This window comes from Octodon degus, unplaced genomic scaffold, assembly GCF_000260255.1.
Source record: "Octodon degus isolate 3935 unplaced genomic scaffold, OctDeg1.0 scaffold00056, whole genome shotgun sequence".
NCBI lineage: Eukaryota > Metazoa > Chordata > Mammalia > Rodentia > Octodontidae > Octodon > Octodon degus.
Window position 1 is genome coordinate 9,251,327 of NW_004524632.1, and position 16,008 is coordinate 9,267,334.

A 16,008-nucleotide genomic window follows, 5' to 3' on the forward strand; every position below is an offset into this window, starting at 1 on the left:
TGCGGGCTGCAGCCCTCGGCCCAAGTACCAGGCTGTGCTGCCACTACAGACGGGCTCGCTTGTGGCCGCCGCCAAGGAGCCGACGCCCTGGGTCGGTGACAAGGGCGGGGCGGCCCCGCCGGCTGCCACCGCGTCGGACCCGACGGGACCCCCTCTGCTGCCGCTGCCTGGGCCGCCGCCCCTCGCGCCCAGCGCCGCGGCCGGGACCCTGGCGTCCGGCGAGGCCCGATGGAAGGGTGTGCGGAAGAGCCCTCTCGGGGGCGGCGGCGGCTCGGGGGCCTCCAGCCAGGCCGCCTGCCTCAAGCAGATCCTGCTGCTGCAGTTGGACCTCATCGAGCAGCAGCAGCAGCAGCTGCAGGCCAAGGAGAAGGAGATCGAGGAGCTCAAATCCGAGCGGGACACGGTATGCTAGGGGTTAAGCAGCGTGTGCGCTGCGGGCGCAGTGCGCATGCCCGGGGAGGGGGCGCCGGGGAGGCCAGGGTCTCCGCGGTTATGGCCGGGGGCGGCCACCCGCGCAGGAGCGGTGTCCTCGGTGCTGGGCCCTCGGCCGCCGGGTCACAGGCTCGCTGGATCCGAGGGAAGGGTTAAAGGGCAGCCTTGGGGGTTGGGGGGCGTTTCGGGCGCCCAAGGGGTTAATTTAAAATGACAGCCCCAGGATTGTGGGAAAGACGTTTAGAGTTGGGTCTGAGCTGATTTGTGAGGTGTTAGAAAGGAAGGGGTGGCATGCAGATGTGGTTGGCGCGTGGAAGGGGTTAAATTAAAGTGCTCTGGCGTTGGAAGTGCACTAGGAGGGGCGGGACAGGCAGCTAGCTGTTGCCTTGGCCGCCCCGCTGCAGCATCTCCAGACAGGGAGGGGCTCGGTCTAGGCCTCCGTGGGGGCAGAGGGCAGAGGGGAGAGGTGACTTTCTGTGTAGTCTAGTTTCATCTTTCGTAATGTTGTTACCGAATTAGCGCCTTTGATTTTGGAGTTTATAATAGGGCCTTAGGTTTTAAACTCCATCCACTGGGCAGCTTCCTAGTATAAGCATGGTGTTTTAAACTGGAAGATTTTCAGGCATGGGGGAACTAAGGCTTGTACCTTGTTCCGAGAAGCGCGCGTCCCAGTGTTAGAACCTCAGAGTAGGGCGGTCGTTCATGATTTCTTTGTACTTCTGAGGAGCCCGACTGCCCTGGCTTGCTCCTACTGCGGCAGAAGTCAGGGCACCTCTGTACCAGATGTACTGCTTGGGGAACTGCGCGGTGGGGTGTTCCTTGCTAGCTACCTTTCAACTGCCTAAAAATAAACATGGTTTCTACAATTGTGTCCGGGCTGCAGCAACCTCTCCCTCCCTCCCTCCCTCCCTCCCTCCCTCCCCCCCTCCCCTCCCTGGCGTTTGTGCGCCAAGGGCTGAGGGAAGGAGCAGAGGGCTATTCATTTTGTTTGCCTTCCAAATGAATCGCATCAGGCAGCTGTCTTATTGGAGAATGCGTTCTGCAAGGTGGAGTGGGGAGACAGGCAGCTCTCATTAAAATCCCCCACGGTGTTGATGTGTGGAAGTTACCCAACATGGAGGTGGCACTGCTCTGCCACTGCACCGCAGTCTAGGGGTGCGAGGGCACTGTCATTGCAACACATCATGTCCTTCCACGGGCGCGGGGTGGGGAAAGGAGGGCCAGTGAGGGAGAAGGGAGCCAGGAAATGTCACCCACAACCCGCGGTTGAGTAATGCCAAGGCTGCGAATCAAAACAGATAGGCCAGGATGGGATGGGAGCCTGGTGGAGAAGGGGTTTTCCCTGCTGGTGGTGGAGCTGCTGCTGAGCCCTTTGCCGCTTCCCTGAGCAGGGGACATGGGGTGAGGTAAGGATAGCGTCAGCCTGAACTTGGCAGTCAGGGCCTCCGCTGTGTGTTGCAGTCTGAGCGTTGCTGAAGCTTGTTTCCTTTAATCCTGTGGTGGTTTGGGCTCTGCTGAAATCTATGCAGTGGACGTAATGCAGGCAGCATTAGTAGCTCTGTCTCCCAGAGGCCAGAATCCTTGACGGGTGCAAGTAGCACGATTGGCACCTTCTCCCAAAACTGAGTTAGGTGAAGTTTTTGATGGCAGTAGACTCATTTTGCTGAGTACGTAGTCCCTTTTCATTAGAATGAGAAGCGTTTGGTTTTAAGGAATACTTAGGTAAATAGCTGTACTTTTTCCCTATGCTTCCAGTGTGAAGCAGTTGTGTACGTCATACTTGGTGGGCTGTGCGTCTCTTGCTGGTGTCCTCATTTAGTGACATGGAGTGTTTATTGCTTTAGAAGTCCTCCTTGCCCCATACAGACATGCTGCTTTCAAGTAACACTGCCGTCCCCAGTGACCTGTGTGAGCTTGTAATTCCCTCTCAGTAGTTTGGGTGTTGCCATTGCGTACAGAGTTTGGGGATGGAAGAAGAGTAGGATTAGGACCTCTTAAGAGAAGATGGGGCTCTGGGGTGCAGCACAGAGGCTTGCCTTACTTACTGTATGTGGGGCTTGGAGTTATAGCCCTAGCATCACCAAAAACATAAAAATGTGAAGAATGCATGTAAGGTTACATCTGGAAGTTCCCCGCCTGACTGAGTTACTTGAATAGCAGCAGCAGCAGCAGAGAGCAGGCCCTGGGGGCTAAGACACTGTGGCCCCTCCAGTGGAGCAGTGCTGCTTGCAGAGGAGAGCTGCAAGTCCCCAGGCCTCAGCCCGTCTTGGTTAGCCCCTGAAATTAAACTGTGTGCCTTGCCTTCTCCGTTGTGTTTCAGGAAAACCAGATTAACGTCTAATGGACAAAAATAAGTTGGCTAGGCCTGGAAGTATGCAGCGAGGTGCAGCACTCACCGGCCTGCACAGGGCCCTGGGTTGGATCCCTGTCACGGGGGAGTACTGACCTGATAGGGGCCGCAAAGAGACGCGGGGGACCACGCTGTCCCCGAGAGGGCTAAATGGCTGTGTTTAACTTGTGTGTGTGTTAAGTCTGCATCTTGCCACTCTCTCTTGTAGCTCCTTGCTCGGATTGAACGTATGGAAAGACGGATGCAGCTGGTAAAGAAGGATAACGAGAAAGAAAGGCACAAGCTGTTTCAGGGCTATGAAACTGAAGAAAGAGAGGAAACAGAGCTCTCTGAGAAAATTAAACTGGAGTGCCAGCCGGAGCTCTCCGAGACAGCCCAGCCTCTGGCCCCTAAGCCGTTCTCATGCGGGCGGAGTGGAAAGGGACACAAAAGGTGTGCCGATAACGCGGTTGTGCTGTGTGGACGTGAGGAGGAGCCTTGTTACCGCAGACCAGGGGTAGGGGATTGGGGTTTATGAATTGGTTTTGTAGCAACCACAGCCTAAACTATGTAGTTTTTTTGGGCTGAGAAACTGTCTTGGAACACCCTTGCATCCTACGAGGAGTCCGTAGGAGTCTCCGGTCCAGTATTAATTACAGAGTGCGGAGTGTGGATACCACGCCTGTGTTTCCTTCAGATTATAGTAGTTCAGGTTAGGCATAGGAAGGCATAAGAAAGTGATGTGTAACTGTCTGTAGAGGCAGGAGATTAGGCTCTAAGGATAAGTGACTCAAGGGCCCGGGAAGATGGCTCAGGAGAGTAAGCGCTTCCCTGGCAAGTGCAAGGGCCTGAGTTCAATCCCCCGTTCCACAAAAAAAAAACAAAAACAAAAACAAAAAAAACTGCACAATATTAATGACTGTTCTGAGTTGGTATCTTGGCCTTGCAGTACAGAATGGAGGTTGTGAAAGGGACAAGAAATGGAGAGAGGGGGGTGAGCCAGCAGAAAGCAAGAAAAAACTAGGGATATAGTTAATAAACTCCAGAGTTGGGGGTAAGAGAAGCCGACTTGTGGTTTTCAGGGCTACAGTAGGTGTCACAGATCAGTGGCACTGAATGTTGGCCAAGGACTTTGAATAAATGAGCATGTGGTTGGTAACAGGGTATCAGCAGAGATTAAGTTCTGAAACTCACTATTCCATAGTTGTTTACTCCTGGTGTGGTGGCACATATCTGTCATCTCAGTACTCTGGAAGGCTGAGGCAGGAGGATCCCAAGTTCAACCACAAGCGTGGGCAGTTTAGCAAGACCCTGTTTCAAAAGTGTTTTCCCAAGGGCTGGGATGCAGCCCAGGGCTGAGGCTTGGCTTTTGATCCGTAGTCCTGTAACTCCCTACGGGCCTGCTCTCTGGGCTGGAAGCGTGAGGCTGTTTCTGTTCACGGCTTCCAAGTGAGCATCAGAGAATCAGGTCCCTTGACTACTGGTCATTTGGGGGCAAGGGAACACACTAGTTATCTTGCCTCAGAATGTATTCAAATTAGATTTTACTCACAAGTAAATTTCATAACATTTTCTTCCCATCTAATAGGAAAACCCCATTTGGAAATACAGAAAGAAAGACTCCTATTAAAAAGCTGGCTCCTGAATTTTCAAAAGTCAAAACAAAAACTCCCAAGCACTCTCCTGTTAAAGAGGAACCCTGTGGTTCCTTGTCTGAAACTATTTGTAGACGTGAATTGAGGAGCCAAGAAACCCCAGAAAAGGCCCGGGCTTCCGTGGACACCCCACCGAGACTCTCCACTCCCCAGAAGGGACCCAGCGCCCATCCCAAGGAGAAAACCTTCGCCAGTGAGACCGAAGACCTGCCATACCTTTCCACCACAGAAATGTATTTGTGTCGTTGGCACCAGCCTCCCCCGTCACCGTTACCATTACGGGAATCCTCTCCAAAGAAGGAGGAGACTGTAGCAAGTAAGGCATAGAGAACACTTGCTCTTATACCCTAGTGGTGGAGGTCAAGCTAACAAGTGTGAAAATGCCTTTGGCATTTTTTAAAAAGTGCAATCAATAAAGCAGAGTTCTGTCAAGAACGAGTAAGTTAACAGCCAGAGACAGACACTGCAGGCATTGCAAATAGATGGAATCACAGCAGAGTGTGCTCAATGTCTTTGCCTGCTTACAACCTGGGAGATGTGTTTGCCAGTAAGTTGCTCATCACAAGAGCACCAGACTCGGGGTGTGTTCTCCAGCAACTTGCGAGCCCTCTGAAGGAAGGGTTTTCTGTGCTGGGAAATGCATAGAACTTACACGGGGCCATGCACGACTGTTCCTGCGCTCGATGCTGTGTGAAGCCTGGGAGGGCGGGCTTGGGCGCTCAGGGGCCACTGGTCATTTTTGGTTGGGAATCCACCTTGGGCGGGGCATTTCACCTGGGCCTCCGTTCTTCCAGGATATAAACATTCCTCTGTATCTCTGTGTCCCGGTCTGGGGGCAGGAGGAATCTGCCAAAGACCAGCAATCTTACTCTATTCTACTCTACTTCACAAAGGTTCTAAGATGCGAAGAGTTTACTTGGATTGCAGTAGCCCATTCACTGTTCATATATTTAAATAAAATGGTCTACAAACTATTTTTCAAACAATAAGGACTATCTTGGGATATCTGAGCTGCTTGGGAGGGTGTGGGCTGTGGGACATTGGTCTTCGCTCCCTTTCATTTGTTTTTTTCTTTATGGCTCCCATAAAGAAAATACTCCACAGAAGTACTCCTCTATCCTATATCAACCAGTAACGGGACTGTGTGTGCAGTGGTGTCCCGCTAGTCTGTGACAGTCACCCTGGCTGCTCCGGGGAGGTGGCGGGAAGCCTTCTTGGATAGGGCCTTGGGCCGGAGGCCTTGGCCATACAGGGCTGGGGATGGGAGTCCATTCCGATGAGATGAGCGCGTTCTCCAGGCTTGCTTTGTTCGTGTGGCGACACAATTCAGTGGGGAGGATAGATGAATTACCTAGCAGCCCTTAGGCCGCACCTGGGTCGTGAGTGGCGCAGGGTCCTGATGTAGGTGCCGATCTTTGTTGGTTCAGTCAGTTGAACAGGTTGATTCTTAAGGATTGACCTTTTTGCTGCTGTGGCGATGCTGTGTGACGACTTAAGAGGAACCGTGAACGACTTCCCATCCGGCCTGGGGAATGGCTTGGTCCGGAGCGCTTCTGTGTGACTGGCTCTTTTTGAAAACCCTGTCTTCCCTAGTTAGGCAAATTGCTGACCCTTCTGAGATTGTGGGTGTAACAGTGAGGGTGTGTGACGGGGCGATCCTGACCCCTTGTGGAGTCTGAGTTACCTGCTTCATGTGGGCACCCTCACGTACTCTTGACGTCCGGGTCTCCAGAGGAGGTCGATGGCTTGTTCTCAGGAAGCCCCAGTCGTTGTGCATGTTGTTCAGGTGGACCAGCAAGGCGTAGTTTGTTTGGAGGGAGGAGGGGCATTGGAGAAGAAGACTACATGTGTAAGTTTTGAGAACGCTGATCTTTTATTTGAAAAATAGGGTCAACTTTTACTCACCTGCCATGTTCTGAGTTTAAGGTTTGATACCCTTGGCCATCAACTGTTGCAGGGAAACCACCCTAAATAATGAAGAAAAGAAGTCGTCTCAGTGTAAAAAAAAAGTGGTGGGCTTATTTTCTTTTCTTTTGTCTGTTGTTCCCTCTTCCCCTCCCCCAGAGAGAAATTCTCAAAAGAACAACTCAAAAACCACAATGGCTTCCTACTGAGAACTTCAGTGATGACCCTTTCTTCCACTTTGGGTACGGGCTTTTTTTCTTTTTACACTGAGATGACTCTTCTTTCCTGCATTATTCAGGGTGTCTGATGCCATCAAGTGTTGCAGGAGAAACTTCAGTCTTGGCTGGTGAGTAGAATAGGATTCACGCTGGCTGGGCCGGGGCGGGGGTGGGGGGGCCGGTGGACGGTTGGGTGTCACCGTCCCCTTCTGTTGGATGTGGGAGAGTGCGATTCTGCAGTGTGTGATCGATTCCGCCCCATAGACCAAGATGATGATGATTTCAGTTTTTCAGGAACTGCAGTAGCGTCCGTTATAGGACTAGTCAGGCATTGGCTTAGGGTGTTTTGTGGTCCCGAGCTGGGCAGACTGCAGTGCATTTTAGGCTCTTGGTACCATAGCGAGGACACTGAATTCAGCTTCAGGCAAGGCCCTAGAGTGGATTCCTGTCACTTGGTAACTGTGTCTAATGGGGGAGTGACCTCTTGTCCTAGGGAGTAGCTGGAGGGGCGTGTAATTTTGGATTTAAGGGTGGTTCCACCCCTCCTCTCTTTCTTTTTCTTTCTTTTTTTCTTTCAGTTCCTTCTTGGAGGGACCACTCAGTAGAACCTCTAAGGGACCCAAATCCTTCAGACCTTTTGGAGGTAAGAACCCAAGAGCTGTCCACAGAAGGGAGTAAGGAGTTGAACAGAACATGGGGCTGTCAGGCCGGGGAGATAGCTCAGCAGCTTAAACAGCTGCCTGGCAAGTGCAAGGTCCAGAGTTTGGTCCCCAGTAGCATTAAGAAAAATAAATAATATGGGGGTGTCCAACCTGTGTGTAGTGGTGCACCCTTACAATCCCAGCTACTTGGCAGCAGGATTGCTTGAGTCCAAAAGTTCAAAGCCAGTTAGGACAACATTGGGAAATCCTGCCTCAAAAAAGATGAGGCGTATCTTTATTATGCTGTACTGTCGTGTATGGATAGATTAGATAGCACTTTAAGCCCAGGAAGGCATTTGAGGGATGATCTAGTCTGTTTCCTTCATTTAATCCAAGATGTGACTTAAACATAACAGTGGGGGCTGGAGAGATGGCTCAGTGGTCTAAAGCACCTACTTAGAACAAGCTTAGCAAAGCACAGGACCACAGTTCAATCCCCCAGCACCACATGCCAGCCCGCCCTGCCCCCTGGTGGGCTGAGCTGGCCACACACACACACACACACACACACACACACACACAAATAAATATATAAAGTTTAAAAAAAAAATAACAGTGAAGCCAGGTGTGGTGGCGCACACTTCTAATCCCAGCAATTAGGAGGCTGAGTCAGGAGGATTGCTGCAAGTTTGAGGCCAGCCTGGATGACAAACTGAGTTGAAAGCCAGCCTGAACTTCATGGTGCTACTCTGTCTGAAAACAAACTTTATGACAATAAAAGGTTCACTTTCATTCATCTCCCTAAGGCGATTAGTATTCTTCCTCCCTTTGAGCACACTTACTCTGTCACTCTTCTTGCCTTCTGCAGTAGTCCTAGAAGTCCCCTTTCGTGAGGTGTGTTTTTTTTGTTTTCCTTTTTTCCTTCTGTAGAACCGGGGGTTGAACGCAGGCCCTTGTGCTTGCCAGGCAAGCGCTCACTCTACTGAGCTATCTCCCCAGCCCCCCTCGTGAGATGTTTAGTTGGGCCATTGTGGCTTTTGCACTGTCCTGTATAGCTTCAAAGCATTTACCTTTCATGGTCATTTTGACGTTGGCAAAGAGCCACAAGTACCTGCTGCCAGATCTGCTGGATAAGTTGGATTTTTGTTGTTGCTGTTTCAGATGTTTTTACAAGCTTGCCTTTTAGTGACTGGCACTTGGCAGCAACATTCATTTTTATCATACATTGTACATAAGAAAATTAAGGTCCAGAGTAATTAATTGCTCAGGAACAACAGCTAGGGCTGGTGAGATAGCCCAGGGACAAAGACGCCTGCTTAGGCAAATGAAGGGACCACAGTTTGGTCCCCAGCACCTCATGCTGCGCCAGTGGCCAATATTTTAGTATTGATTTTTGTTGAGACAGTTTTGCCATGTAGTCCAGGCTGGCCTTGAACTCACTATGTGGCCCAGACTGGCTCTGAACTCACAGGGATCCTGCTGCCTCTACCCCCTGAGTGCTGGGAATACAGGTGTACAGCACCATGAGTGATATTTTTTATTTTGAGACAGGGTCTGGCTAAGATGCCTAGACTGGCCCTGAACCTGGGACTATCCTGTCTTAGTCTCCTGACTTCCTGACTAGCTGGGTTTATAGTCACATGTCAATGTATCTGGCTTTAAAAGTTGAGATTCTGAATGTAGATCCTCGTAAAGTGTGGAGGTAGAAAGGGCCTCTGACAGCCTCTGGGGTGTTTCAGTTTGTTGGTTTTCTGTTTTATTGTGGGGCTTTTTGGGCACCGGGAATCAAACTTGGCACCTTGTGCTTGCCAGGCAGGCACTTGTGTCTCTGAGCTGTCTCCCAGCCCCAGGCATTTCAGTTTGATGTGACTTTTAACTTGGAAAGGAATGATTTTGAAATTTGCGAACTCAAAGGCTAGGGGTGTGAAAGGTGCTTATGCTGTGTTGATTCTGTAGTGAGCAGGAGGTTCGCAGGCTTCCCACAGAGCTCTCAGACTCAGGTAGAACCTAGAAGTGAAAGACTACATCCCCAGGAGTTGGAGGCTGGTGTGTGTGTGTAGCTGGTGACGAGCAACTTCTCTCCCCTATTCCTCGCAGAACCTGGATGACAGTGTGTTCTCGAAGCGGCACGCAAAGCTAGAGCTGGATGAGAAGAGAAGGAAAAGGTAAGGCCGGAGCTGTCCACTCTGGGACCTGAGCCCTGGACCCTGGTGGCCCTCGCAGGTCTTCTTGTCCTGGTGTCCCTGCTGGCTCCTTGGGAGTGGTGGGTGCTGTAGGTGAACACGTGTGGTTGCTTTACCTCCAGGCGTGCCCCTCCTCGCGCGCTGTGGGCCTCAGGCCTGTGGCCTGACCGCGAGACCTCGCCAGCTCTGGCTGCGCAGGACAGTCCCTTCTCTTGATTCCCTGGCTCTGGCTGCAGGCTTCCTCCTAGCTGCAGGCCTGTGGGGCTGGCTTGCATAGCGCAGAGTGTGGGTAGACGATAATGTTAGGGTTGCTTGCTTTGTTTGTTTTCCAGGTGGGATATTCAGAGGATCAGGGAACAAAGAATTTTACAACGACTACAGCTCAGAATGTATAAAAAGAAAGGAATTCAGGAATCTGAGCCTGAGGTTACCTCATTTTTCCCTGAGCCAGATGATGGTAAGTTTTGGTGTTTTAAGAGGTTTTTCAAAGAAGAAAAGGGTGCACAGCTCCTGGGTGCTGCTTGTCGTGCATAGTAGATTGAACTCAGAGCTGGTGTGGATGCCAGATGTGTCAGCTGGCACTAACGGCCCTGCTTGGCTCTCTCTGTAGTTGAAAGTCTGATGATCACCCCCTTCTTGCCTGTGGTAGCGTTTGGACGGCCGTTGCCAAAATTAACTCCAAGGTAAGTATAAAGGTAGGAGGTTTCCTCCCTCCCTCTCAGATAACCTGCATTTCGCTCAAAGTAGATCCAGGCAGGGTTGGGGTGTTTTTTTGGTTTTTGGGGGTTTTTTTTTTGCCAAGCTAGGGATTGAACTCAGGCCCTTGCATTTGCTAGTCAATTTTGAGGGTAATCGTGATTATTTCTTTGTTTTGGCATCGGGGGCTGAATCAGGGGGCACTCTACCACTAAGCTTTATTTTTTATGTGGTTCCAGGGATTGAACTCAGAACCTTGTGCTTGCTGGGCAAGTGCTTATTCTACTGAGGTATCTCCCTGGCCCACACCAAGCTTTTTTTTTGGTGGAACTAGGGATTGAACTCAGGCCCTTGAACACACTAAGCTATTTTGAGACACAGTCTCACTGTAATTCAGACTGGCCTTGAGCTCACTGTGTAGCCCAGGCTGGCCTTGAACTCACAGCTCTCAGTCTCCAGGTGCAGGGATTACAAAGGTGCACCACCATACCTGGCTCTCAATCATTTTTTTTTATTTTGAGACCGTCTTGGCTGAGTTGCCTAGGCTGACTTTGCACCTGGAATTCTCCTGCCTCAGCCTCCCAAAGTAGCTGAGATTACAAGCATGTGGCCCCATGCCCAGCTTGCCATGATTCTTTGATAAAAATGAAGGTGCATGGCAGTAGCTTTTACAGTAAAAAGACACCTAAGCCCAAAATAAGGATACTTTTTGAGTTTGAGGTAGATGATTCCATCATCTTAATATACTGACTTGCTGTGGCTTTGAGGCAGGAAGGACTCCCCAGAGTTGGAACTCGGGAGTCAGGGCCAGAAGTGGGAAGGACATGTTTTCCTGGAGTTACTGTTGTGCACAGCAGATCTCGTCTAGTCATGCAGGTCAGTTTCCTCCTCTTTCGCCAGGAATTTTGAGCTGCCCTGGTTGGATGAGCGTAGCCGTTGCAGGTTGGAGATCCAGAAGAAGCAAACCCCTCACCGGACATGCAGGAAATAGCTGCGCTGCAAGAACCCTGTGTCTTCAGATAGTTGTAGCGTGCCACTCCCAGAGTGGCAGAGACCTGTGTGTGTGACCTGGGTGCTCACGTATGTTACCGTTCACTGATGGTGCCCACCAGTACTCCTTGATTTGTTTTGTTTTCACAAAAACTCTTTCATTGGGCTAACTGTGAATTATGGAGGGGATGGGGGCTTCTTTTCCCTTTTTGGGGAAGTGAGCTCAAGCTAAATCTGTCGGGGGTCAGAGTGGGAAGTTTCAAGGTGCACGTCTATGCATTTGCCTATGTCATAGGGGTACGGCGCCCTTCCTGAGATGCAGGGAAGATAACAGACCTGCACAAAGCAGCTGTGGCTGCCCGGCATCTCACTCCATATAGTTGGGGTGTAGTGGGTTTGACCCTAAAATAAAACAAAAAACTCACCATGAGCATTAGGACCAGATGAAAACAAACTAATGAAGTGATGAACAGGTTGTCTTTTCAGAGTAGGAAGGAGACCCAAGATTCAGTGAACAAATCTGAAAAGAGCTGTTCTCCTGACGCTGTTTGGAGACATTGCCAGGCGGGGAAGGGTGTTGATTGTTTTCTTAGTTAACAAGTAACTGTTCTTCCCTGATTCCTTGGAAAATAAACGGGATGTTAGTTTCAGAGTCTGCAACCCTAAAGAAGCAGTTGTCATTTGGGGATGGGGTGCTGGACCTGTGCAGATGTCCTTGTCACGTCCCTTCTCAGGTGTTCCTTAGCTGGGCTTTATCTTGTACTGATTCTTGGTAGGGTGGAGGTTGGGCCGGGTGGGGGAGAAGAAATGCCTGCTTCCTGTAGTTGGCAAGTGTCTGCATCTTTAAACAACTGTACCTGATGAGCTTCTCCATTCACTTTGTAAAAATAGATTTGTAAGTGTATCATCTTGGTCCCCTCTCTTGTCCCTGTTTTGTTAAAAAAAATAATAATAATAATAAAAAAAATGCAGGACAGCACTCCCAGGCCACTCTGGTCTCAGTGTAAGATCCCAGTTAACTATCTGGAAGGAAAATAGAGCCAAGACCTCTGGTCTGACCTATATAGGAATTGCCTTTCGTTAGTTTTCAGGGCTATTGTGTGAAAACAAGTAGGAGTCTAACCTCCTAGAAGGTAGGGGCTTTTATCCTTGAAGATGTCCCCAGATTATTAGCACTTTTAGAGGAGAAGCCAAGGTATGTAGGGTGTGTGGCCGGCCCGTCGGGGAGCGTGAGAGCGGGTACCATTGCGGGAAGAGAAATGGCAAGAAAAGGTGCTCAGGGGCCCCCACCGCCAAGCTTTCTGTGAGCTGTTGCTCTGTGCTCCCTCGGTTTGACTTTGAAAAGAATTACTGCGGCAGCACGTGTAGTATTCTCGGATGATCTTGCTGCTCTTATTTCTCCTGTGTGTGCGTGCATGTGTGTGTGTGCGTGTGTGTGCGCGCGCGTGAGTGTGGCTACGGGTTTTCATTTGTAACTCCATCTGCTTAGGAGAGGGGCTCTGAAAAGGAACCTGCTGTACACTGCATTGCAGCAAGGACATAGAAATAGGACTTATTCCACTCGGGGCTCTCATCTCACACCTTAAGGACAAGATTTCTACAAAAACTGGGCCAGGTTTTCTTTGTTCTCCGTTATTTTAACGTGGCACGCTGTTTCATGTTCCTACGCTGGCCTACATTATGTTCCTTTATAACGTGCCCCCAAAAGAAAAAGCCCCAATCCTGCTCAGTTTCTTCCTGACTTGAGTCTTTGTCAAGTTCCTGATTTCGGGTGTGGCTAGCACATTTTACCTTCATGTTTTTGCCCTACACAAGGGACTCCTCAGACACTGAACTTAATGTAGACTGAGAGGACTCCATGAGGTGCTATCTGGCCAGACGTAGGTGGGTTCTTTTCCCCTGTTCTCCCTTTCATAAGGGCCTCTTGCGTTATTGCCCCCTTCCAGATCAGCTCTCCTTTGATTTGGGTATGTTGTGGTTTGTTGAGAAGGAGGTCGGCGCAAAGTTCCAAGAGTTGAAATTACAGTGTGTTACAGCGTGGGGGGAAAATTAGTCTTATTTTTCCCTACGTGGGCTACAACACTGTGAAATTCAATCTGCAGCCGAAGGCCCTGAAGTTCTAAAACATAGCTCTTTTCTTTCTTTAACGAAGTTTAAGCTAGCGTTAATAAATTAAAGAGAAATTGCTTGTCTCTCCACTTCAGCTTTGTTTTATGCCCATTTCATATTGTTGTCTGTGTTGTAATTCATACTTTTGATACCATTTCTGATATGTAAAATTGGTTGTCTTGTAAATATCTTATAAAGAGTTCAATTGTAAATAAACTATTGTGGCTGTTAATTTTTGAACTTTTGCTTCAATTTATTAATTTGTTGGGAAATGTTAAATAATTTTGCCTAAGTGCTTGAAAGATGGAAAGAAATCCGTTACAGTAACAAAATAGCAGGGCTGGCACCATAGCTTAGTGGTCTAAAGCAGCTGCTTAGGCAAGCTGAGGCAGGCACAGAGGACCACGGTTCCATCCCCAGCACCACATGCCCTGCCAGCTGTGCCCTCAGGGTGGGCTGAGCTGGCCAAAAAAGATAAATATATAAAAAATACAGTAACAAAATAGCACATTATTTCCCCTTTGCACAAGGTACAGTTTGTGTCTGAATGCTTGCTCCATCCCTCTCTGTCCAGAGGTGCTTCCTCACGTAATTGGCAACTTTAGATATGGGATGGAAGGATATCTGATGCTTGGTATCTTAAATTGATAAAATCTCTCTAACCTCATAGTTGGAAAGACCTCTTCAATCATCTAGTCTGACCCTAATGCATAGTTTCTGCTGGCCAACATTTCCACACAAATTAAGTCCAGCTTCTGCTTCAACACAATGTCTTTCCCCCATTTTTGTTAAATGTTTGAAAATTCTTCATTGTTTACCAAATCTAACTTCCTGTAATTTGAACCCATTTGTTCTTTTGCCTTCCAGGGTGATGAAAAAAAGATCAGTTCCCTTCTTTTGCTGAGAGGACAGTTAAGATAGCGGTGGCAGGGCCAGGGAGATAGCTCAGCAGTCTTAAGCACCTGCCTGGCAAGCGCAAGGACCCTGGTTCAATCCTCGGTACAGCATGCTCTGCTGGGGAGGCACATTGTACCTACCAGCCACTGAAACCAGGCATGGTAATGCATGCCTGTAATCCCAGCACTGGGCAGGTTTAAGGAGGACCATTACGAGTCCAAGCGGCACAGCAAGACCCTGTACCAAATACATAAATTTAAAAAAATAAAAAAACTGGCAATATCCAAGGTCTGTCTTCATCTAGAGATCTTACAATTGTTCCTCTGCAAAAAGAATTGTGAGTTGCCTTTGACTTATAGTTTATCCATGTCCACTCACAAGCAGGAATCACACAAAATGACTGTAGCGGCTGCTTCAACAAAGCAGTCTCAGGTTGCTGTGGTTCGATCTCCACAACTGCAGCCCAAACATGCCCTGAAGACCTTCTGAGCCTGTCCCAAAAAAAAAAAAAAAATCCTCAACAAAATGACTGTAGGACAGAGGCTGATTGTCCCTTTATTTAGACATTAAGCTTGGCCGCTGTATTTACTAAATCATATAGCCACCATTTTAACCTCTTGTTTTTAGAGTGGGATTTACAGGTCATTACATTCAGCCACCTGTCTAACCTGTTGAGATTATTTGGATCCTGATTCGGGCTGTAGTATTCGTAAATTCTTCTAAATAGTCTATAAATTTGATAAATAGGATCCTTAGCCATATCATTTACAAAAATACGGCATGGACTCCTGGGTAGTAGCATAGTGATTTTTTTTTTTTTTTTCAGTACCAGGGATGAACTCAGTCTTTCTTTTTTGTTTCTTTTCTTCTTTTTGCTGAACCGAGGATTGAACTCAGGCCCTCACACTTGCCAGGGAAGCGCTTATTCAATTGAGCTATCTCCCCAGCCCGAGGCATGAACTCAGGACCATGCCGCTGAGCTATAGCCCCAGACTCTCACAGTGACTTTTATCTGACATTATTGTACTCTCAGTAGGTGCTTATGCATCTTGTATGTCCATGTTATGGTCCAAAGAGAATATGCTTTTTGTCACCAAATTCCTTGCCCTAATCAAAGCATTTCTATCTGGTAGCCCTTAAAAATGGTATGAACGTGGGGCTGGTGAGATGGCTCAGTGGTCTGGGGCACCTACTTAGAACAAGCTTAGCAAAGCAAAGGGACCGCGGTTCAATCCCCCAGCACCACATGCCAGCCAGCCCGCCCCCTGGTGGGCTGAGCTGGCCACGCACTAAATAAATAAATAAATAAAATACATTAAAAAAAAAATGGTATGAACGTCAAAACTTTGGACCAAACATCAGTTTATACTATCTGTTTAAAGCTATTCTCATGGTGTTTTTTTTTTGTTTGTTTGTTTGTTTGTTTTTTGTGGAACCGAGGATTGAACTCAGGCCCTTGCACTTGCCAGGCAAGCGCTTAGTCCACTGAGCCACCTCCCCGGCCCCTATTCTAATGTCTTGGTAGGAGTAACAGCCTAGCAACCTGCGTTGTGGACAGGGGATGGCTGGGGTCGGAAGGCACAGGAAGTCAGGAAAGAAAATAACGGGCCACGGTGCAACAGCGTGTCTTCAGTGTCACTGGGACAACTGCTAGCCACTCTGGCTTGGCAAACCGACAGCGCTACGGCTTTGGAGGTTCCCCGTGATTTAAGGTTTCACTAAGCAAACGAGTAAGATACTTTGGTGAAAACAGCTCTCGTGTTGCAGTGGGTGGCCCCGGGACAAGAGCTGCAGCCAGGATAGCCCAAGATGGCCGAGCCAGGGACCCAAGAAGGCTGCGGTAGTCCTGCTTCCCCGGCCCAGCGCCCGCCCTGAGGAAATCAGCAGCCGCGTCACGCCCAGTGACGTCATCCCGCTCGCCCGACAACGTGCCGCAGGACGTAGCCCAGCTCC

General features: G+C 49.2%; 1 protein-coding gene across 2 annotated transcripts; it reads left to right on the forward strand.

Annotated features, from left to right (window-relative positions):
* The first annotated feature begins 319 nt into the window (after positions 1-319).
* Msl1 (male specific lethal 1 homolog) lies at positions 320-13,398 on the forward strand. 2 transcript variants are annotated; one of them, XM_023718218.1, is made up of 8 exons: positions 320-403; positions 2,991-3,214; positions 4,350-4,732; positions 7,118-7,182; positions 9,278-9,345; positions 9,696-9,820; positions 9,974-10,046; positions 10,960-13,398. In XM_023718218.1, the coding sequence occupies exons 2-8, from the start codon at positions 3,012-3,014 to the stop codon at positions 11,048-11,050; spliced, it is 1,008 nt and encodes a 335-aa protein (XP_023573986.1). In that variant the 5' UTR covers positions 320-403; positions 2,991-3,011; the 3' UTR covers positions 11,051-13,398. The 2 variants fall into 2 exon arrangements, with proteins under 2 accessions (XP_023573986.1, XP_023573985.1); XM_023718217.1 differs by lacking the exon at positions 320-403 and adding an exon at positions 6,620-6,667 and having other exon boundaries at positions 2,995-3,278.
* Positions 13,399-16,008: the final 2,610 nt, after the last annotated feature.

What these genes read in the sequence shown, in the direction of transcription:
- Msl1 (XM_023718217.1), top strand. Translation starts at nt 3,079, where the DNA reads ATGAAACTGAAGAAAGAGAGGAAACAGAGCTCTCTGAGAAAATTAAAC. An exon ending in CTTGTTACCGCAGACCAGGG is followed by an intron (nt 3,279 to 4,349) that starts GTAGGGGATTGG and finishes CCCATCTAATAG; the next exon opens with GAAAACCCCATTTGGAAATA. An exon ending in TTTCCCTGAGCCAGATGATG is followed by an intron (nt 9,821 to 9,973) that starts GTAAGTTTTGGT and finishes CTCTCTCTGTAG; the next exon opens with TTGAAAGTCTGATGATCACC.